Below are 23,700 nucleotides of genomic sequence, written 5' to 3'. Positions count from 1 at the left end.
GAGCGTCCCAGCTGCCACGCTTTCTCTACCTGCAGCTCACAGGCACGAAGAACTTCCCCCTGTTTTGACTGCCTAGTGCCTACTGTCCACATGTGCTGGGAGCCCGTAAAGACATCATAGGGGCGCGCTAACCTGCTCGGTGCACCAGGTGGAAATTGCTGGAGTGCCCACTGCAGCACCGGTAACTATGCTGGCTGACCTGTGATCCTAGGAGTGGTTGTTCAAGCTGAGCTGCTGTCTCCGAGTGAAGCACAACAAGCTGTGTATGATTATTGACCCCTTACATAGGCCTACAACTGCCACAATCCACGAAAATACTGGTTGTGATCGCGTTGGCCTTCTTAGAACTGGTGAGTCCAACTGTGGCTAGCAAATATGGGCAGAACAGACAAAACGCAGCAACGATTGACGTTTGAACAGCGCAAGCATAGAGATCGCTCGCTGTCTGCAGACAACAGAGACAATGGTGAAGAGAGGGAGCGGGTGCCGTAAGATGGCGACATCAAGCCATGCTGGCTTCAATGGAAAAGGGCCTACAAAACTCACTAACAGTTTTAGGTACAAAGATCGACTCCCTTTCATATCGCATGGATAGGATGTCTGAAAGACTCGACAAGAATGCGGAACGCATTGACATGGCCGAACGTCGTATCACAGAAGTGGAGGAGGCACAGATGGAAATGGACACAGGCCACAAACGTATAGATAAGGCGCTCCAGGTGTTGCAGGATAAAGCCGAAGACTTATAGGCGAGATCCCGGAGAAGTAACATACGAATTACAGGCCTACCAGAATCGACACCTACTGGCAATATGGAACAGTTTATTGAGAAATTATTGATCATGCTGCTGGGAAGCGACGCCTTCTCGCCCATGTTTGTGGTTGAGAGAGCGCATTGCTCCTTGGGCCCACACCCGGCGCCTGGTGCCCCTCCACGGCCGATAATAGCAAAGTTAGTAAATTACCGCAACAGGGATGCCAGGAAGAGTCGCCAGGGAGAAACAGACTTTACACTACGAGGGATCTACGCTTGCTTTATTTCCTGATTTTACCAAGAAGGTCCAGAAGGCGCGTCGCCAGTTTGTCCCACTCAAGAAACAGTTAAAGGAGAGGATCATCAACTATGCAATGCTATATCCGGCCCGCCTACGTGTTAATCGCCAGGGGAGGTCGCATAGCTTCACAGACCCCAAGACCCTGCAAAAAGCAATGAAGGACTGGTCCAGGGAACAGCGGCACAGCCCAGACAGGGACGCCTTGTCTGGGGCGGTTGGAGGATCCTTGGAGGAAAAGGACTGATCTCTTGGTTGATCAGGACACAGATAAGACACATGTATTTGTGGGGGCCGGTGATTGCAAATATCGCTTACATGACGTTCCAGACCTTGGGAGGTTCTGGGAGTTAACTTGTTTTTTTTTTATTTTGCTCAGACATTCTGGGACACACCTATCATCTTTCAAAGTTTGACACTTCAGAGAAAGGCCGAGGGGCGGACATGGTTACTTGATTGGCAGTACAGATATACTGTTTGTAGGATAGGTATTCTTTTAGCTAATGCGTAATATTGGCATGTTGATGTGCGGAGGAGGCCGACAACTTACACCCGTTAGGTCGACAGTACACTGTTGGCAACCTCAGCCCACGAGCGAATCACACACTTGGGGAATTGTTATTGTTGAACCTTGGTGTGAGGGATAGTTTTTGTTTGGTTCGGAACAGCAGTATGCATGTTTGGTTCAGTGGGGAATTCTAGGTATGTTTTCGTCATGCCCTGGTTGCGGGGGCCTTGATGTGGGAGGGGGGTGGAGGGCTGATGGGACTCAGACAATGTTATGCACATGACTTTAGACAATCTCACTGGCTACACGGTTCTACTGTACTATGCAACACTGTGATATGGCGACACTGAATGATCCCAAGACACATATAACGGATGACAGGCGGCATTCCAGGGTGGACACACTAAGAACACTCACATGGAATGTTCCGGACTGAACGATTATAGAAAGTTCGCAAAGTCCTTTCATATCTGAAGAGGCACGCCATAGATTTGGTACTCCTGCAAGAAACGCATCTCCCACTCAATTCCCTATGTTACGCTGTAGAGGTCTGCTTGGTAATATCCATGCTGCAGGCTTCACCACGCACACAAGAGGTGTTCTCACGTGGGTAAACCAGAAGTCAGTACTCAACATTACTTCGTTGACTACTGATCCTGAAGGCAGATACGTCATCACTAAGTGCAGTGGGAAAGGCATGGATTTACTCATTGTAAATATATATGGCCCAAAATTAGTTTTTTCTGCGCTAGCCAACAGAGTGGGCTGCCATTGCGAGGGCTTCCAGCTATGGGGTTCGATTTCAACCTGATTCGTAACCCTAGTTTGGATAGATCGGGGACCTGAACTCCTCACTACTGCAGCTGCCAGGGAGCTAGAATGTGCGTTAATTAGGTTTGACTTAAGTGACGTATGGGGTCTAACACATCCGCACATGGGAGGCTATACACACTACTCTGCATATCATAACATACACACTCGTATTGACTATTGGCTTGCAGCTAGATATCTCTGCAATAAGGTCCACACTTGTTAGGTGTTACCACGTACACTCTCTGACAACTCACTGATCCTCTTAGAACTAGACACTCCTTGCAGGCTTATAACCCCATTTACTTGCCGATTCCCTCCCAACTCCCTACTTGATGCTGTATTCAAAGACAAACTGGCCAAGGCTATTGAGACCTTTTTTTATAAGAATGTGGGCTTGGTGGATGACTATCAAATCATTTGGGAAGCTTTCAAAGTCTACATTAGGGGGATCACTATATCAAAACACTCGGGGGTCCTCCGATCCATATGCAACCACCTAATGGACTTAGAGGTGAAAATTAAGATTCTAGAACAACGCCTGTTGTCAGATACGGACAATTCAGTTGGGGAGGAACGTGCAGAGTTGCTGGGAGAATATAGTGTGGCAGCAGACAACAAGATCAAACATCTGGGCAAATACGCCACTGCCAGGGCGCATGGTGAGAGTGAAAGACCAGGATCAGACTCAGCGCAGTTACTCAAGAAACGCAGGGAAGCGATGCAAACGGTGGAGGTTAGATCGGCTGAGGGCAAGATCTTGTCTGAGGTTACAGAGGTTGCAGACAGATTCCGTCAATATTATTCCGAACTATATGCCTCCTGAAATGCTGCCACGGACAAAGAGATAATTGATTATTTGACGCACATACAACTACCGTGGCTCTCTAACACACACAGGGAATTCCTTATGGGACCCATAGAGAGAGATTAAATTCTTATAGCTTTATCTAGCATCGAACAGGACGTTCTCCTGGGTCCGACGGCCTCACGGTTACATTCTATAGGGCATTCATGGATTTACTTCTTCCACAGCTAGCTACGCTCTTCGATGACATGTGTGTTACGGGGAATATGCCACCCTCGATGTCAGAAGCGGTGATAGTAGCTCTTCTCAAGCCCAGTAAGTCCTCTGAGGAATGTGCTTGGTATCGCCCTCTGTCTCTGCTTAATGTGGACATGAAGTTCTTTGCAAAAATTCTCGCTAACCGACTGCTCCCTCTGGTCCCAATCTTAGTTGCACCAGAGCAAGCGGGGGTTGTTCCTGGTAGGAATTTGACTTATAACCTATGCACTGTCTTCGGAGCCCTGCAACATATCAGAACAGAGATACCGGCCGTGGCGGTATTCTTAGACATAGAGAAGGCATTTGATTCTGTAGAATGGCCATTCATAATACATGTACTGACTAGGATGGGAGTGGGCCCTGTCCTCCTCCAACTTTTAGGCACCCTTTATAGCAGACCCTTGGCCAGAATAAAAATAGGCACCATAGTAACAGACCCAATACGCATTTCCAGAGGCACACGACAAGCTGCCCATTGTCACCATTACTTTACGCTATAGTGGCAGAACCCCTAGCCTGTGCGTTATAGGAATATCATCAGAATTGGGGTATATGCTTTCCACGCTATAAAATGATAGTATCCACATATGCTGATGATACACTCCTCTACGTCAGACACCCTGAATCCAACCTCTCGGAAGTACTCCATGAGGTGGTACGCTTTGGAGTCCTGTCTGGTCTACATGTCAACTGGCCGAAGTCCATCATCTTTCCACTTACACCGCACACTCCTCAATTTGACCTAGACTATCCTCTCTTATGGACCACAGATGCGGTTCGATATTTGGGTATAAAAATACACACGGACTCCGAGACAGTGTTCAGGGAAAATTATGGGACGATCTTTAGCAAGTTAGAGGTTGATGTCGAGAGATGGATTAAACTCCCACATGAAAATGGTGGTGGTGCTGCGACTTCTATTTTTATTTACCAATATTCCCATGGTTCTCCCACGAGCCTTCTTCAACCGTCTCACTACACTGATGGTTAGGTTGGCATGGGCTGGTAAGCAACAGTGTGTTAAATGGCAAATACTGGTTTTACCTTATTCTTTGGGCACACTGGGTGCACCAGACTTCGATGTATACTACAGAGCCGTGCAAAGCGCACATGCATTCTATTGGATACAAGGCTCATCAGACATACCACATCTTCGCATTGAATAAGAGGTGGCAGCCCAGCTCCCACTGCCTGCAATGCTGTTTCATGCAGCAGACCAGAGGACATGCATCTTAGATTCTATCAATGCCACAACACATGCCTGGCACTGCCTACTGCAGCACCAGGCTGGTGTGATCCTGTACTCCCTGTTGGCCTTACTAGAATAGTGCACATGGCTAACACCTTGCAGAAAAAAGGGTCACACAAGCACTTAATACCCTAGGTGTGGGGGAGCTGTTCGATGGGAGGGTCTCCAAAGCCTGGAATGATTTTAGATCCAATGAACCAACACCTACCATCTTGACAATTCCAGAGAACTACTGGGAGATGAATACCTCGAACCACCTGAGCTATTAGCTTTAATGCACATTATATGAGCAAAAACCCCAAAGCTCATAGTAGCCACTATTTACAACTTATCCAGAATATACAGAGCCAATCATTACACTAAGGCTCGTTTGGCATGGCAGCAAGATTTTAATGTAGAAATAGTAGACACTATGTGGACCTATTGCTGCACCAGTACCAAGCGGATCTCACTTAATGGTAGGCACAGACTGGTACACTTTAAACACCTAAACTGGGTATATTACACCGGACAGGCTGCACAGATCCGGATTACGGAATAACAGGACACGCGACCGTTGCTATGCACAATTAGCTGACTTCCTCCATCTGGCCTGGTCATGTCCTGGCATCGCGGCCTTCTGGGTCTCAGTATTCAGAGAAATAGGTCAAATTACTAAGCTAACCCTAGAACCTGACCCAACACTGGCATTATTGAGCTATTCCAAACCAATTCCCAAAGGGGTCCATCGACTGGTTGATATGGGAATGCTGATGGCTAAATGCAGGGTAGCGATCAACTGGTCTCGTGGTCCACTCCCCACGATCTCACAGTGGAAGAACCACATGACATTCTCCAGCACACAGTCAGAACTTTTCAGCGATCTACCCCCCCCCCCCCCCCCCCCCCCACGTACCAGGCTCAAAAACTTCTGGGAATTATACAATACTTACCAGCACACTTAACCTGGTGGTAACAACGTGACACCTGATTAATCACATAGTTAGAAAACTCACTGAGTTGCTGTCACTATCACTTACATTACGAACACGTATGTTTAATTCTCCTACATGATATGATCTCAGAATGCTAGAATAACAGAAGGTCATTCCCGCTAGTGGGAATGGCAGGCTCTTAATTGTGTTTACTGGATTCCTGTACTGTCATTAACTGTTGCCACTGGTCACATGTTACAAAGAGTGTTATGTGTAATGTACTATTGCATTGCTGAGTCTCACAGTTGACTGTTCTAAGAAAATCTATAAAATAAATAACATAAAAAAACTATTCATATAAATAAATGATACAATATATTTTTTAAAACAATAATTTAAAAAAGAGAAATCATGCTAGTTTCCTTACACGTCCCAAATGTCATTACAATCCTAAACAGGTACCACAAAAGCAGTCCTTGCATTGAATTCCTAAATCTGACCACCCCTTTTAAATATTTTGCATTATGAACAGTGTAGGTTTCATCGTCTAGAGATTGCAATGTAATGAACGCAGGTCGACACTGTCTCTGGCCTTGTGATTTCAAAATGGATATAATCCATCTTTTCCTGATGAATAAATAAAACTTGCAGAAAAAGATAACATGGATTGTCGACTGTGGGGAAATATCATCACAAGGACATGGGCGCAAAAACGTAACCAATGGTTTATCTGGGGGAACGTGACCATCATATGAAAGTTGCCTAATCGTAGGTACGTCAGAAACATCTTATGATAAGCACACAGATTAAAAGTTAAATAAGGTTGAATTCCTGGATGGATCAGGATCAGTGGCGGCTGGTGACATATGAAAGCAGTAGGGCGTACCCCAGTACGAGCACAAACTGTTTGATGACTGCTGTTACTCAAACTACGGTGACCTGAAGTAGGTGTGGTAGCGTTCTGTACCCCCCCCCCCCCACACACACACACACACACACACCTCCATCCCCTTCATGGCGTTATATCGCTGGCATGCGAATTAGCACCAAGGCGCTGACACGCCAGTATGACGTGAAATGCGGGTCTCTAGAGGGTTCTCTCTTGCATCAACCGACTAGAGTTAGTATGCGGTGCAGCCATACCTCTGACACGAATGCCAGTTAACAACTTCAAAATGGTTTCTGCTGGATCCAGCCGTCGTCACATCTGCCTTTTGGATATTGTAGCGATGGAGTCCAACAGAAACAAAGCGAAAAAACTACCACTTGCAAACTATACGAATGTAAACCAACAGACACTATCAACATGTCTAAAAGTCCGATAGAATGAGAATTATTTTTCTGTAACAGTTCGTCATGTGTCCACGTAACCATACGGTCATGATTGGACGCAAAAGAAACTAGCTGCGCACTTGTATTTATTTGTCACACCTTGTAAAACACCCCAAATTCAATCAGAACAGTAGCTGCAATAACAAATAAATGAGTTCCCCTGGGTTTACAGACCTAGCCTTCTCTTAAAATCACAGGACAAAAGTGAAAAGTAATTGTAAAACTTAACTTACCTTCCCGCCTTTAAGTTGGTTCCGAGACTCCCGACTCCGTCCTGCCGTCTGCCTTTCGAATTCCCAGGGTGCTGCTCGTCAACAGGAATGTAAATGTAAATGTATTGGCATTTATATAGCGCACTACTTACCCGTAGGGTCTCAAGGCGCTTCGACCGCTGCGAAACCCTTCCTGGCTTCCCTGAGAGATGGTCCCTTAATGGGTATCTCCAGGAAGAGACCAGGCATCCCCGGCGGTCTGGTGGGGCCGTTAGTGAAGATGAGGCAAGCTAATGCCCAGAGTTGCCGAGTGTGATCGCTGATCAGAGTGGGCACCGAGGCGAGAGAATTATCGAGTCCGCTGACCCTGGTCCAGAAACCTGCCGCGCCGGGAATCGAACCCTGGTCCCGGGCCGTCCTCTGCTCTCGGGTCTGCCGCCTCTAACCAGTGAGCCACACTACTTCAAGCAAGCAGGCTGCCCCAACCGCGTCATTTCTCTCTGTATGCTGCAGCATACAGAGAACAGGGAGAGTGGGAGGTGTTACTCGAGGGCAGGGGGGAGCGGCTTGCCCACTGTTGTTAATACTGTCTGTTTGGGCAGCCTCTCAGGCTGCCCAAATAGACATTATTAACAACAGTGGGCAAGCCGCTCCCCCCTGCTCTCGAGTAACACCGCCCACTCTCTCAACAAGGAACTTCTGCTTTCTCACCATGCGAGAAGGCAGAAACAAATGGTAGTTATTACGGTGATAACTACCATTTGTTTCTGCCTTCTCGCACGGCGAGAAAGTAGTAGGGTGGCGCCCAAACGCCCCCATGGACGAGCCGCCACTGGTCAGGATCAGTTTGTTGGCACTGTCCAGTGTTTTCGTAGTGTTAGAAGACAGTCTTAACATCTCGAGGTGGCTAATACATAATGAATGACTTTATTTCCTTTCTTGTAAATAAGGTCAAACAATTTGGGTTGACAAAATACTCGGGATGATTTATAACAATAAGAAACATTTTAACATACACAAGCCCGGCTATTGTTTAGTCAATTTTTAGCATCTACTATGAAGTAAATATAAGAGTGTCTGCCATTGCATACCTATGTCAAGTTTGTAATCAGTGAGTGTGTTGCAGTCGTACATCTCCGTTCCCTGGGGTGTCCGCAGGCAGTAAACACTGACAGGGAAGCCACACTTCCGGGTCACCAGGATCTTCAAGTCGGAAACGGTTGTAGTAAGCAGATAAATACTACCCATGATAGGCATAGTGAGTCCAGTGGCGGCATTAAATACGTACAGGACTGGTTTATCTTCTTCCTGAAAAGAAAAAAATAAATTGTTTCAGAGTTTTTTTTTTTTAATTATCTTATGGCGTTTTGCTTGCAGTCTAACCTAAAGGCAAAGGGGCTGACTCATACAAGCATTTAACAGTACATAATGGATGGAACACTGCTCCACTACTACTTCCTGTACTTGTATATGGTTTTGTAAATCGGGCACTAACTGCCCTTGCACTTTTTGGCTCAGGTGAAAATCAAAGTGTTTGAAGAAACAAATCCCGCATTAACGGCCACATGCATCAATCTAGGATTTTGCATTTCCTAAATAGCGAAAATTAAGGAATTGCAAAATCCTATGCATCAAGAAATCCTAAAATTGTTTAGGATTTCTTAAATTTCGGAATTTGCGATTCCTTAATTGCGAATCGGAATTAAGGATTGGCATTACATTGATTCCTATGGGCCTAGAGGCCCATAGGAATCAATGCCGTTTTGCATTTCTTTTTTTAGGAAATCGCAATTTGTTGATGCATTGCAAGGGTGCAGAGGGGGGTCCAAAGGACCCCCCCTGCACCCCTGAAATTTATTTTAAAGTGCATGTTTCACACACACATGTCCTAAGGACATGTGTGTCTGTAACATGACACTTTTCAAAATGCATTTTTGTGCTTTTTGAAACAATTTCGCAAATTAACACGAGGGTGAACCTCGTGTTAATTTGCACTTCCTATTTCAAAATTCGCATTTTTTAAAAAAAATGATGCATTGCAAATTTGCGATTCCTTAAGAGCAATCGCATTTTTGGAATTCGCTAAAAATAGCGATTTTTCCCAAAATGCTTGATGCATACTAAAAAGGTATTTAGGAATCGCAAACGGCCAATTTTACCAAATCGCACCGTTTGCGATTCCTAAATAGCTTGATGCATGTGCTCCTAAATGCATTCTCATTTTTAGGAAATGCAAAAAAAACGATTTTTGAAAAAACGTTTCATGCATCCCAAAAACGTATTTAGGAAGCGCAAACGGCCGAATTTACCGATTCGCACCGTTTGCACTTCCTAAATAGGTTGATGCATGTGGGGGATAGTCTCAAAATAGTAGCCTGCAGGATGTCTCCCTCCACAGACAGAATATTTTCTGTGCCCCTAACTGTTATTGGTCATTAAAAACCAGCACTGCAATGTGGAAAATTGGAATTTGGCTGCACACTTGTACCTTTTTTTAGGAACAGGATTCACATCAGAAACAGGATTAGTTTCTGGCTTGAATGGCTATTGCTCGGACAAGAACTAGATGACCAATTGCTTGTCGCAGCTTTGACATTTTTTTTGTGTGTGCCAGCACTGCATAGGAAAGGAGTAAGCAGGGCTAAATAGCCATCACAGTGTGGTTGTCTTTACCTATGGCATATTTCCTTGAGCCGCACAGTGGAGCTCGGGATGTATGACGATTCAACGCAAACAAACACAACGCACACCATTACATCGCATTCCTCACATCGCACACACCATTACATCACACACATTCACCACGCAAACCATTACATCGGACTCCGCATTCACACACATGCAAAAGACTTTTTCATCGCACACTACGACCACGCATTCTATCACACTGCAAAATTCTCCCTCACGGCCCCGCCAAACACAGCACAACGCCCTGACACTTCCCTCAACCCTAAGGTGTAAACAGTAAAGGCAAAACAGTACCATACACTAACAACCCTATGGTGTAAACAGTAAAGGCAAAACAGTACCATACACTAACATTAACCCTAAGCCCTAACCCTAAAGCCTAAAACACAACCATATACGACTCCTAATCCTAAGCCCTAACCCTAAAGCCTAAATCACAACCATATACCGCTCCTAACCCTAAGCCCTAACCCTAAAACCTAAAACACTCCCATATACTACTCTTAACCCTAAGCCGTAACCCTAAAGCCTAAAACACAACCATATACGACTCCTAATCCTAAGCCCTAACCCTAAAACCTAAAACACTACCATATACAACTCCTAACCCTAAGCCCTAACCCTAAAGCCAAAAACACAACCATATACGACTCCTAATTCTAAGCCCTAACCCTAAAGCCTAAAACACAACCATATACCGCTCCTAACCCTAAGCCCTAACCCTAAAACCTAAAACACCACCATATACTACTCTTAACCCTAAGCCCTAACCCTAAAGCCTAAAACACTTCCATATTCGACTTGTAACCCTAAGCCCTAACCCTAAAGCCTAAAACACTCCCATATACTACTCTTAACCCTAAACCCTAAAGCGTAAAATACTCCCCTCCATTAAACTCCCCTAAAACTGTCCCCTCCACTACGAGTACAGCGTAAGCCTGAGGTAATAGAAATTTTCAGGTAGCCAAAGTGTCCCCCAACTCGCACCCTATCCATGCACCCATGTTCCTTGTATGTCGTGTAACTTCTGTTCCATTCATGCTAGAGAGACGCATATGGATTTGCGTCCATCCTTAACATGTCAGCTATCCAGTCATGCATGAAAATCCAGTTCATTAGGCTTCTATACTTATGATGCCAACGTCTTTACATGGTACACTCTTGAATAAAGCACACATTTTTCTTCATGTTTCCTGGCTCAGTCGAGCTAGGCCCTTAATGAGTCTCCAAGTTCATTTTTGTCTCTGAAAGCTGCAGTTTAGGTATGCATCCCTGACCTCTGCCTTACATCCTGCACAGACGAGCGGTGCCCGGCTCGGCCTGCCTGCCTGCCAAAACGTTATTTTTCCTATAGTTATCTGTTCAGCCTCCGCGAAAACACATTCCAGTCTAGTGAAATAGGTAAACATATTCCCGGCTACAGAGCAAAGGGCCCTGCCTTCCTGTCTCCATGCAAGTAATTTACTGCTCCCGTTACCATGGTAGGCCCATGGCCCCCGCACTCTACATGAAGATTCATATGCACGCATTAGCATTCAGTATTGAACGGCCTCTGCCCGAGAGACCTTTTTGCTTCAGATACTACATCCTCCAAACATGAGATACCAGATATGCTATAGGTACAGGTCGTTCTGACACCCCAGACATCAGTCTCCTCTACTCGTGCAAAAGTCAAAGCCCCCAGTTCTTCCCAGTTACACGTCATGCTCAGTTGCGCGCGCATCTAGGTCAAGAGTTTCTGCTGATCCTGCAAACTTTCACTATGCATCCACCCACTTATGACGTTTCATGTTACGTTTTCTCTGACATGTCATGTACACGCCCATGTGTACGCCTTCTTACACGCCTCCTGTTACGCACATGTGTTCTTATCTCTCTTTTTTCACCTGTTACGCCTACTACATTGGAATCAAGCATACTGTTTTACTATATATAATGTGTACTGTTAATAAAACGTTGAATGTCCCTTCCTGAACCTGAGTGGTGATGGAACCCGATGTCCCATGCTTCGAAGCATTCCATTAAAGCCCGTATGACTCAGATACCACGGACTCTGCCTCTCATTTTGATTGAGCTATCCTTATGTCTTGTTAATTATATGGAAAAAACTATACGGTAAAATATATTTACCACATAATTTGGCGCCCGAATAGGGACCCCCCCTTCCCCACTCGCCGGAGATGTCCCGCAGGCCTTGACCCCTTCTGCGGCAGCGACGGAACCAGTGCACTTCTGTGGGTTTTCCTGCTATTCTCCCTCGGGCCTACGGAGGAGACGGTGACTGCGGCCCAGCATCCAGACGAGGCGGTGAGGAATGCGGAGGATCCCGACCAGAGCCCCTAGTCGAGAGAGCAAGGTCCGAGGTATCCAGAGGCCCACCTGTTCCGAAGCGCATGCGTAGGAGAATCGTCACCTGACGCAGTCCAGTCCAGTCCAGTTTCCGAGGCCTTCAGTTTCTGCTTCCCGGTGAGTACCGTTATTGGGAACGCATCTAGACGGGTTCATTAATTTGTGCCCGGTAAAGACAGGTCTGGGTACACAGACCTGGTCCGGACGTGTTTATGTAGGTAAATACGACAACACGTGTCTCTTTATGGGACCGGTCTGTGCTGTTCTAGCAGTGCATCTAGTAATCCAGTGCATCCAGTGTGCATCCAGTGTTCTAGTAATCCAGTGTTCTAGAAGCTCGAGAATCATCTAGTATTGTGCTTTCATGTACCTAGTAACTGTTCAGAAAATGTTTTTAATATGTTTCATGTCGTGGTATGAATGATTGTTTGCAATTCATTACTGTGTTTATTGTGTTCACGTTTAAATCAGTCCCAATATGCCACTGTTCTCGAAATTACGTCAGATAGGAACTAGGAAAGGGATACTCGAAGAAGCAGTTCCCGTCCCGCCTAGGGACACTCCTGGACATTTTATGTATAATAAGCATGGCTTAGATGCCATACTGTACCTAGATTTGTGGGTGGACTACACCAAGGGTCTGGAAGAAAAGCATAGATGGCCTGTCTCAGGGACATGGGATGCTGAATGCATCATGAAAGTAGAAGAAGCATTATGGAAAAAGAAAGCCAGACAATCCCAGAAAAATGCCATAGAATTATGGCGTAAAGAAGCGCATAGACGAAATGAAAAGGAAATCAGGAAAGCAGAGAGAAGTAGAGAAGAATCCGAAAGAGCTAGAGAAAAAGAGTTATTAGAAGAAGGAGAACGAGTAAGAATAGAACAACAAGACAGACAAAGAAACGCCCTTATTACAGGACTGTATCCAGTTCTAGCCGAAGGTCTGCCCAAGGCGACCCCGGAAGTAACACGTAACTTGCCACCACCATTGGTCCCGACTAAACTCCGTCATAAACAAACCGCAGCAGATATATTCCTTTCTAGCTATTTAGATGATGTTGCTCCAGCATATACTTATGTACCCGTACCACCCGTTAATAATGCACAGCAGCCTGCTCCGTCTGTTCAACCCACTGTTCAAGCCACGACCCCTCCACGTTCTCAAGTCACGCTTCCTGCCCCTGTTATTTCCCCTACTGCTACTGCCACTGTTCCCGTCCCGCCTACTGTCGGCCCTCATAATCCCTTCGCGACAGATGTGGCCCAGAATCCACCTCCATTACATATGCCACCTATACCCGCTATGACATCAGCAGTCCCTGCTCAGTCAATTCACGCCCTCGCTTCCGCTTCAGGAGGCGCAGTAGGAGGACATCTCCACACCCCGCCACAAACAAAACGAATAACACTTAGAGATCTAGCATTACAGCGTACACCTAGACCAGCTACATTCGAAACCCTTAGACAATACTTGACAGATTGTAGATATGACCCAGTACTTGGTAAGGGGGACATGATATTATCTTCGCTACGCCTACGACGTGTTACGGATTATTTGATGCTTTTTCCCGAAATGGTTAACCATTTAGACAATATATATCATTTTATTAGAACAGGGGAGAGACCTGAATGTATTCGTGAGGCCATGGCACATCAGAAGGTTGAGACGCAAAGTATGATTTTACGATTTCTGATAAATTGTTTGATAAGGGAAAGAGATCGACCCGGTACCAGCCAAGAAGAGAAGGCCAAGTTGGTAAATTGGAGTAATAACATATCTGATGGTAAACATGATAAACAAAATTGCATAGACACCATGTACAGAAAGATCCGCAAAGAAATAGTAATAATACACGAAAGAGAGAAAGAAGCTAGGGGAACCGAGAAAGAGAGTGAAACCGAGGAAGAAGAGGATGGGTTAGAAGAGTCAGTTGACCGCCAAGAGATGATAGCATACGTAGGTAGAGCAGCCCTTTTGACAGACCCATACGCCTAGAAAACAAGAAACGTTTCCTTTCTCCCATACCAGAACAATGTTCTCTTGAACATTTATTCCAAGCCACTGATAAAATCCTGAAAGAAAGAATAGGTTACAACGAACTTAGTACAATGCGTGAACAGGAATTAGCACGATCCGCAGTACAGTGGGCTGATAATAACAGTGTATATAAAGATGATTCAGTAGCGCAAACATTTTTGAGTCTTACTCCAACTGAACAGCGTTTAGCTGGTATGTACATGATCCAGCATCTCATTATGTTATATGAGAGTCAGCATTCTGATCCAGGTCCCCTATACCATATATTAGATGAATTACTCCTAAAAAGATGGAGAGGTCTAGGTACCGATTTAATTAATACCATTCTAGAACAACGTCATAAATAGAGAACGTTTTTGACTCCACATTTTGTTCCCGTTCACCTCCAATAAGGAAACCCTTTTACATAGACAGACAAAATCCCTTACGAGAAGTTCATCCCGTCCAGACTCCAGGGGGTGAGCTACAACGCGTATTCGTATATACACCCTTAAGTAAAATGGAATTATTGGAAATGAAGAAAATAGTGCCTTGCCATGATAAAGATCCAGCAGGGTTTCACCGTGAATTAAAAGACATGTTACTAACGGGAGACTACACATATCCCGATATTATGAAAATGTTGAAAGTACTGCTACCGGCCGGTATTTACGAGAAACTCAAAGAAAAAGAATGGGAGGTGGGAGATAAAAAGATTAATTGGACTGAATTAGAAAACGAAGAAAATACACGAATTCCAGGTACTGGTCTTGGGGACAAAACTAAAGCATTACCAGGATTATTAGTACAGGTCTTGCCGAGGTTATTGGCAACCAAGAAGGAAGACTGGGATGCAATCTCAGCCTGCAAACAGAAACAGGATGAAGACACTAGTGATTTCTATCAATGAGTATGTATCAAGGACCCCCTGAGTTAACGAATCTTACAATTCCTAGGCCAGGGAAATAAGCACAAATGAAAAGTAACAACCTAGGACATTTGGCGGTACAAATCACATATAGATTAGAAAAGATGTAAAAGTAAACTACAGCTGACTAAAATATAGGCTTTTATTAAACAATTAACACAATTAAAAAAAATCATTCATATAACATCAAATGACAATTATAAAATCACATTATATATTTGACAATTACACATAGAAAATTCATAAACAGTTTTTTTATATAAAATATAGGGATAAGTGGCATGAAAATTCGGTCTCTACGCGCGTTTCGGCGGCCAGCGCCTTCTTCCTGGAGCAGCCACACAATATTAATGGTTCGTTTTGTCAAAGAGTTGCTTTAAGATAAATTTTCGTTCTCTCATTCGAAATCTTTTGATGGTAAATAGATTAAAACTGATTGTTTCGATGATTAGATAGTTAATCCCGCCAACCGGAACCCTTTTATGATGGTATTGGATAAAATTCGTTCTTGGGTATTTCTCCTAGACTTTATCTAGTTTTACTTTGGGTTTGGTCAAATAGACTTCAAATTGATAGTTGGTCTATTGTTGGTATGTTTTTCTTAAGGATCTGATAACCTAAAAAGAAGAAGGATGCTTGTCTTTTTCAGGTTTCAGGTGTATGAAGGATATTAGTCCTTAGGTGTATTCAGAGCAAAAGTTTAAAAGATCTCCCTGCCTGTAACTGGTCGGCAAGGCTCCCTATGTCCGGTGGCGGGATGAGACGTCTTGATGAGCGGCAAGCGCGGGAAAAAATGAAGGTGATTTCTATTCCAGATTTGAGAAATGTTTCATTATTAATAGCGGCCTGAAAACAAGTAGTGAATCATATCCACATCTTTTTGTAACCAAACTAGTCGAGAACTCCTTACCCCAAGTCAAGAATAGAGTCCTGAAAGTCGAGAGCACATGGCAAGCAAATACACCTTCCCAAATGTTACAAATGTTGCAGTACCATCAGAACCGAATTAGAGAAGAACATGATCATGAACAGAGACGTATGAAAGACACGAAAATGAAAGTACTTGTAGCTCAGACTGTCCCAGCAGACGGTCAAAGAAAGGGTACAGCACCTCCAGGTCAGTCTGCAGCTCCTGTTAAAGGGAATTGCAATTACTGTAAACAGCCAGGTCACTATATAAACGAATGTGCCGTTCTGAAACACAATATTGCTACCGGTAGGACGAAAGAAAGACCGCGTCCTCTCAGGCAGGAACATGTTCCACAGCATATTTCACAGAATACGCAGCAATCACAACAGACAGTAGCTGTACCCCAAACTCAATCACAGCCTATTGCTGCCACTCAACATGTCACGCAACAAATGTACCAGTATGCACAGTCAGATTACCCCGATTACCAGCAGTACACATGAAACAGCCTAGAGAGGGAGGTTGGCTTGCCTCTTATTGAGGTTCCTGTAGATAAAGAGGGTCCCTATGTACATAGTCAGGTATTAGGGAAAGACAGAAAATTCTTGATTGACACAGGGGCAAGTAGAACGACCATCAGTCATGACGAGGTTCCAGGGGCACCCCTCTCAGGCTCACAGAATGTATCCCTGGGTTTTTCAGGAAAGCCTATTGTTAATGAAGTGTCAAAGCCAGTTACTCTTGAAGTTGGTCCATTATCACGCACTACAGACCTGTTACTTACGAAAGCATGTCCTGAAAATCTGCTTGGTATTAAAATGTTGAAAGCATTAGGAGCTGTGATATGTTGTTCTCCGGAAGGAGTGAGACTGTTCCTTTGTGACTTTAAAGGTCACTATGTGTTACGAGATTTTGACCCTAGATTACAAAATGTACCAGCACATTTATGGGCGCAAGGCCCAACTGATGTAGGTTGTATGCACATTACCCCTTATCGTGTCACTCTCAAGCAAGGTGTTGTACTGCCCCGAATCCGACAATACAAATTGCCCCCCGAGGCTGTAGTAGCCTTATTAAAAATTATTGACAAATTGATTGCCCAAGGAGTAGTTATAGAAACTGACTCTAATGTATGTAATTCTCCAATCATTCCGATTCTCAAACGAACTGACCCAAATGCACCACCAGTCTACAGATTGGTGATCGATCTTCGAGAATTGAATAAATGCATTGTTCCCCAGTATCCAGTAGTGCCAGACATATCATCCTTGTTGACTGCCATTGATTCCGAAGCTGCGTTCTTTACTGTAATTGACCTCAAGAACGCCTTCTTTAGTGTCCCCATTCATCCGGAAAGCCAATTTTTATTCGGATTCTCATTAAATGGCCGAAGTTTTAAATTTGCACGTGCACCTCAAGGGTTCACGGAAAGTCCTAGTATTTACAGTCAAGCCCTGAAAAGACAACTAGACAGTATTCACATGCCTGCTGACACTGCTCTGCTCCAGTATGTAGATGACTTGTTAATCACTGCACGGACCGAACGTGACTGCGAGCACGCGTCACTGACTGTCCTATGTTTCTTGGCCGAAAAGGGGCATAAAGTGTCCCCTTCGAAGCTACAATTCTGTGCCCAGCAAGTGGTATACCTTGGGCACTTGCTGTCCAAATGGGGGAGACAGCTGACACCAGAAAGAATCCAGTTAATTGCACATCTGCCACAACCCAAGACACAAAAGGAGGTACGGGCTTTTATTGGCCTCACCTCGTACTGCAGACAATGGATCCCTCAGTATGCATATCTTGCCAAACCACTCATACAGTTGACAACACAGGAGGCAGCGACTTCGACTGTCCTCCCTTGGACTCAGGAACACACACAAGCTTTTGACGAGTTAAAGAAAGCCTTATGTCAAGCACCTGTTTTAGCGACACCATGTTATAGCAAACCTTTTACACTTTTTGTTACTGAACGCAACGGCACAGCATTGTCTGTGCTCACCCAAGATCAAGCAGGAAAACACAAGCCTTGTGCTTATTTTTCTAGTACATTGGATCCATGGCCCAGGCTCTGTCTGCGTGCCTCAAATCAGTTGCAGCAACAGCTCTAGCAATCAGACAAAGCGACTCAATAGTGTTAGGACATTCCCTGACAGTACAAGTTCCACACTCAGTGGAAGTTCTTCTGAACCGAACCCAGACTCAACATCTGACCATAGCAAGACTGACTGGATACGAATTGACATTGTTTCAGCCACACATAGAGATCAGACGTTGCAATACATTAAATCCTGCCACATTGTTACCCTCGAGCACAATTGACCCGACACCACATGACTGCGTAGAATTCATCAATACTGTAACAAAGCCTAGACAAGACTTGACAGACATTGCATTGCTCGATCCAGACCTGACACTTTACGTGGATGGTTCATGTATGAGAACAAGTACAGGAGAGTTAGTGGCCGCCTATGCAGTGACCACTGAAACTGAAGTCTTAGAAACACATCGCATTGATACACTGTCTGCCCAAGCAGCGGAGCTCGTCGCTCTGACCCAAGCCTGCATTCGAGCCAAGAACCTGAAAGTAAACATATACACAGATTCACAGTATGCATTCGGAGTTGTTCACGACTTCGGTATCCTATGGCAAGAAAGAGGTTTTTTAACTTCTCATTGAGCCAAGATACAGCATGGTCCTCTCATTCAAGCTCTGTTAGAAGCAATACACCTACCTGCATCCATTTCCATCATGAAGTGCAAAGCACATACGAAAGTCACAGATACTATTTCCCAGGGTAACGACCTGGCAGACCGAACAGCTAAACTTACAGCTCAGACTCAGACAAACCCGACAAAGACTATAGTACCAACACAGACATTTTGTATGACAGTGAAGGATCCCATCACAGACGTACTCGACATACAGACACATGCCACACCAGACGAAATCAAGAAATGGACAGAACAAGGAGGGATCCAAACAGATCAGGGATGGATGACGAAGGGAAGAGCCACATGGTTCCTCCCTGACTCTATGGTTCAAGCTATCATTAACACAGCACATAGTCCAGCACACTTAGGAGAAAAAGCCATGTTAGACAGCATTCAGAATATATGGTTCAACAAGCATTTACGAGCAGCAGCAAAGCAGAAAGTGCGTACCTGCATGATCTGTTGTCAGTTCAATCCAGGCAAAGGTGTTCCCGTGGAACAAGGTGGTTTCCACCCTCCTGATCATCCTTTTGAAGTCCTTCAGATGGATTATATCCAGATGGACCGATGTAGAGGATTCAAATATGTCCTTGTAGTTGTATGTGCCCTTTCCAGATGGACAGAAGCATATCCAGTCCCAGATTACACTGCCGCAACCACTGCCAAGCAACTGGTTCGTGAATTCTTCCCGCGATACGGCTTGCCCCGTGTCGTATATTCAGATAACGGACAGCCATTCTCGTCCGAGCTTATGAAACAGGTATCACTCCTGTTAGGTTACCAGTGGAAATTTCACTGTGTACGGCATCCCGAAGCAGCTGGTTTGGTCGAAAGACACAACCAGACCCTGAAAACACGATTAGCTAAAATATGTGCAGAAAAAGGTGTAGACTGGATCGTAGCACTGCCAGTTGCACTCTTCTATATGCGTATGGTAGCTCACTCCAGAACAGGACTGTCACCTTATGAACTAGTTTTTGGACGGCCTCCCAATATGTGGGGTACGCCTATGCCTAAAAAGATTACCGATGTTGATAGTACTATGTTAACAGATTACCTAGCTTCCTTGATGTCTGCACTACAATCATGTCGTTCACAGGTGGCGGCTGCCTTCCCGGACAACACCCAAGTAAAATCGCATGAAGTTGTTCCGGGTGATCTGGTGTTTGTGAAAAATTTCGATCGAGCAAGTCCGCTGGAGCCGAGGTGGAAGCAGCCTAAACTGGTGTTGATGACGACGAGGACCGCGGTCAAGCTGGAAGGACGGAAGGGGTGGTTGCACTCCAGCCATATAAAGAAATTTCATGGACTGTGTCCAGACACTCTGATCAAAGACTGCCCCCATTCGGACACTGATTCTAAACTTCCCCTGATAGAAAAAACTCCTCAACAGGAGTACTGTTCAAAGCTAAGGTCTAGTAAGTCAGACAGCGTTTAATTTTTTAAGTCCCCCTCGGGTGAAGCGGTTAGACAGGTTTCTGACATGTATGAGATAGACCCAAGTAGTCAGAGAGATAGGCGTATCAAAGAGAGAACAATACTGTAAGAACTTGCATAGTCGTTGTGTTATAACATTAATTTTCATGTTTATTCTGAGCATTTTGATAATATGTGTGAGCTTCTTATTACATGATTCCTTACCTCCTTTCAATTCACATGTACATACTTTCTCTAATGATTCTGTAGAGCACACTTTCAGTGACCTGCCTCCACACGAATTATCTTATCGATTAGCAATGCGCAACAATACATTCATTCGTATGTTACATCATACCCACCAGACCAGCAATGCCACGAATTGCTGGATATGTGGCCGACTCCCGGCCTATCAGAAATACAAGGGAGCTCTGCCCCTTTTTCCTTACCCGTTCACACATAATTGTTCATGTGGTGCATGGTTTGCTTTAATGTCTTCCTTAGATAATAAGTCCAAGGTTTCCCAAGGCAATTGGATTTGGGGGAACCTGAATACAGTTATGACTAAAGCATGTTTCCCGGACACAGACAGTCTTCCTCAAAGGATAGGGACCGATCTAGAAAATGAAGTATATGCACTAGGTAATTATTCCCTCAATCTCATGATTCTGAACGTCCAGTCCGAGACTAAGTCGAACTTGCCGTTTATAACAGTTTTGCCAGTGAAAGGTGAATTATGTGTCAGAAAGAATGGTTCAGTACATCTAGGACACAGTGATTGTAATACTGTGGTCGAATTCAGTGATAAAGGAAAGTCTACTTTCAAAGCTTCACGCCATTCTTATTTTATATGTGGTCATACAGCTTATGTCCATCTGCCTCCTGATTGGGATGGGACGTGTTATATTGCGTTCCTATTGCCACCTGTTTTCCTAGCTCCGCCTGATTATCATCGAAATTCACATCTTGTACATATAAGACATAGTAGGGAGATCAAGTCACCGATTGTCGATCAAACTGAGACAACACTGGAACAATATACCGATTTCAATAAAGGATTCTTTTTCTTCATAGGCCCCATTCAAAACAGTAAATTGATACGTAGATTAACAAGAACTCTTGAAGCGGTAGTGAACGAAACTACTTCTGCTTTAGGTAATCTAACCGAAGAACAATATGCCATGAGACTCGTAGTTCTTCAAAATCGCCTTGTCCTTGACGTCATACTGGCCGATAGGGGCGGGGCTTGTAGAGTCATCGGATCCAGTTGTTGTGTTTTATTCCAAATAACGCGCCATCCGTGTATAAGGCCATAACAAGGCTTCACGAAATAGCTCACCTGATACACCAGAATCCAGGCACCTGGACTTGGTCCGGTTGGCTCTGGAGTGTGATATCTGCCTGGGGATGGAAATTGCTATCATTCCTGGGAATAATACTGCTTATTCTATTCAGTTGTTGTTTATGTCTGCAATGTGGGCCGGCGATTTGCGGCTTGTGCGCCACAGCTTGTATTCCCCGTCCAAGTCCACGTTTCCGTTCCAGAATAAAAAGAGATGAGCAGATGATGTTATATGAACAGATAGATGGCTTAATGAATATAGATATATCCTAAAGGGTGAAGTAGGGGCCAAGGAGGGAATGAGGTAATAGAAATTTTCAGGTAGCCAAAGTGTCCCCCAACTCGCACCCTATCCATGCACCCATGTTCCTTGTATGTCGTGTAACTTCTGTTCCATTCATGCTAGAGAGACGCATATGGATTTGCGTCCATCCTTAACATGTCAGCTATCCAGTCATGCATGAAAATCCAGTTCATTAGGCTTCTATACTTATGATGCCAACGTCTTTACATGGTACACTCTTGAATAAAGCACACATTTTTCTTCATGTTTCCTGGCTCAGTCGAGCTAGGCCCTTAATGAGTCTCCAAGTTCATTTTTGTCTCTGAAAGCTGCAGTTTAGGTATGCATCCCTGACCTCTGCCTTACATCCTGCACAGACGAGCGGTGCCCGGCTCGGCCTGCCTGCCTGCCAAAACGTTATTTTTCCTATAGTTATCTGTTCAGCCTCCGCGAAAACACATTCCAGTCTAGTGAAATAGGTCAAGTCAAGTCAAGTCATAGAATTTATTTAGCGCACTACATACCCAGAGGGTCTCAAGGCGCTTAGGGAGGGGAGGAGGATTACTTGTCAAATATCCACGTTTTAAGTTGCTTTCTGAAAGCTAGGTGGTTCTGGGTAAGGCGAAGGTGAGTGGGAAGTGAGTTCCATGTTTTAGCTGCCAGGTATGAGAAGGATCTACCTCCCATGGTGGTCTTGTTGATGCGAGGTACAGTGGCGAGGGCTTGGCTGGAAGATCGTAGTTGGCGGGAGGGGGTGTAGAAGGACAGTCGTGAGTTGAGGCATTCTGGTCCGATTTCGTAGAGTGCTTTGTGTGCGTGGGTCAGAAGTCGGAAAGTGATCCTCTTATTGACGGGTAGCCAGTGGAGGTTTTTCAGGTGACCAGAGATGTGCTCGTTACGCGGGATGTCTAATATGATCCTGGCTGAGGCGTTTTGGATTCGTTGGAGTTTTTCTGGAGTTTAGCGGTAGTACCTGCGTAGAGGGTGTTTCCGTAGTCCAGTCGGCTCGTGACCAGAGCATGGGTGACTGTTTTTCTGGTTTCAGTGGGGATCCAGCGAAATGTTTTTTTGAACATGCGAAGAATGTTGAAGCAGGATGAGGAGACGGCGCTGACTTGTCTGTTCATTGAAAGTGAAGAATCCAGGATAACGCCTAGGTTCCGTGCGTGGTCTGTCGGGATGGGTGCTTTTCCAAGGGCTTCCGACAACCAAGAGTCGTCCCATGCAGAGGGGGATGTACCTAAGATGAGGACTTCTGTTTTATCTGAGTTCAGTTTCAGACGGCTGTGTTTCATCCATTCGGCAACTTCTTTCATTCCTTCGTGTAGGTTAGTTTTGGCGGTGCTGGGGTCATTGGTGAGTGAAAGGATCAGTTGAGTGTCATCCGCGTAGGAGATGGTGTTGAGGTTGTGTTGGCGGGCGATGGCCGCCAGGGGGCTCATGTATACGTTGAAGAGGGTAGGACTGAGTGAGGATCCTTGTGGTACACCACAGATGACTTCAGTGGCCTCGGACTTGAATGGTGGAAGGCGGACTCTCTGGGTTCTTCCGGTGAGGAACGAGGTGATCCATTCAAGTGCTTTTCCTTGTATTCCGATGTTTTTGAGGCGTTGTAAAAGGGTGCTATGACAGACCGTGTCGAAGGCTGCGGAGAGGTCGAGGAGGATGAGGGCGACTGTGTCTCCATTGTCCAGTAGAGTTCGAATGTCGTCTGTTGCTGCGATGAGGGCGGTCTCAGTGCTGTGTTTTGCTCGGAATCCAGACTGTGAGGAGTCGAGGGATTTGTTGGCTTCGAGGAAAGCGGCGAACTGGTTGTTGACAGCTTTCTCGATGACTTTGGCCGGGAAAGGAAGAAGCGAGATGGGGCGGTAATTTTTGAGTTCGGTGGAGTCCGCTGTGGGTTTTTTCA

At 45.0% G+C, this 23,700-nt stretch overlaps 1 protein-coding gene across 1 annotated transcript in view; it reads right to left on the bottom strand.

Moving 5' to 3' along the window:
- ANKUB1 (ankyrin repeat and ubiquitin domain containing 1) overlaps positions 1–23,700 on the bottom strand; it is a 126,207-nt gene that overhangs the window by 61,653 nt on the left and 40,854 nt on the right. The window contains exon 3 of the mRNA XM_086944086.1: positions 8,235–8,451. Within this exon, the coding sequence (XP_086800212.1) occupies positions 8,235–8,451 (217 nt within the window). The remainder of the gene's footprint in view (positions 1–8,234; positions 8,452–23,700) is intronic.

This window comes from Lissotriton vulgaris, chromosome 11, assembly GCF_964263255.1.
Source record: "Lissotriton vulgaris chromosome 11, aLisVul1.2, whole genome shotgun sequence".
Taxonomy (NCBI): domain Eukaryota; kingdom Metazoa; phylum Chordata; class Amphibia; order Caudata; family Salamandridae; genus Lissotriton; species Lissotriton vulgaris.
Note: the sequence above shows the minus strand (reverse complement) of the source record. Positions and strands in the feature narration are given on the sequence as shown.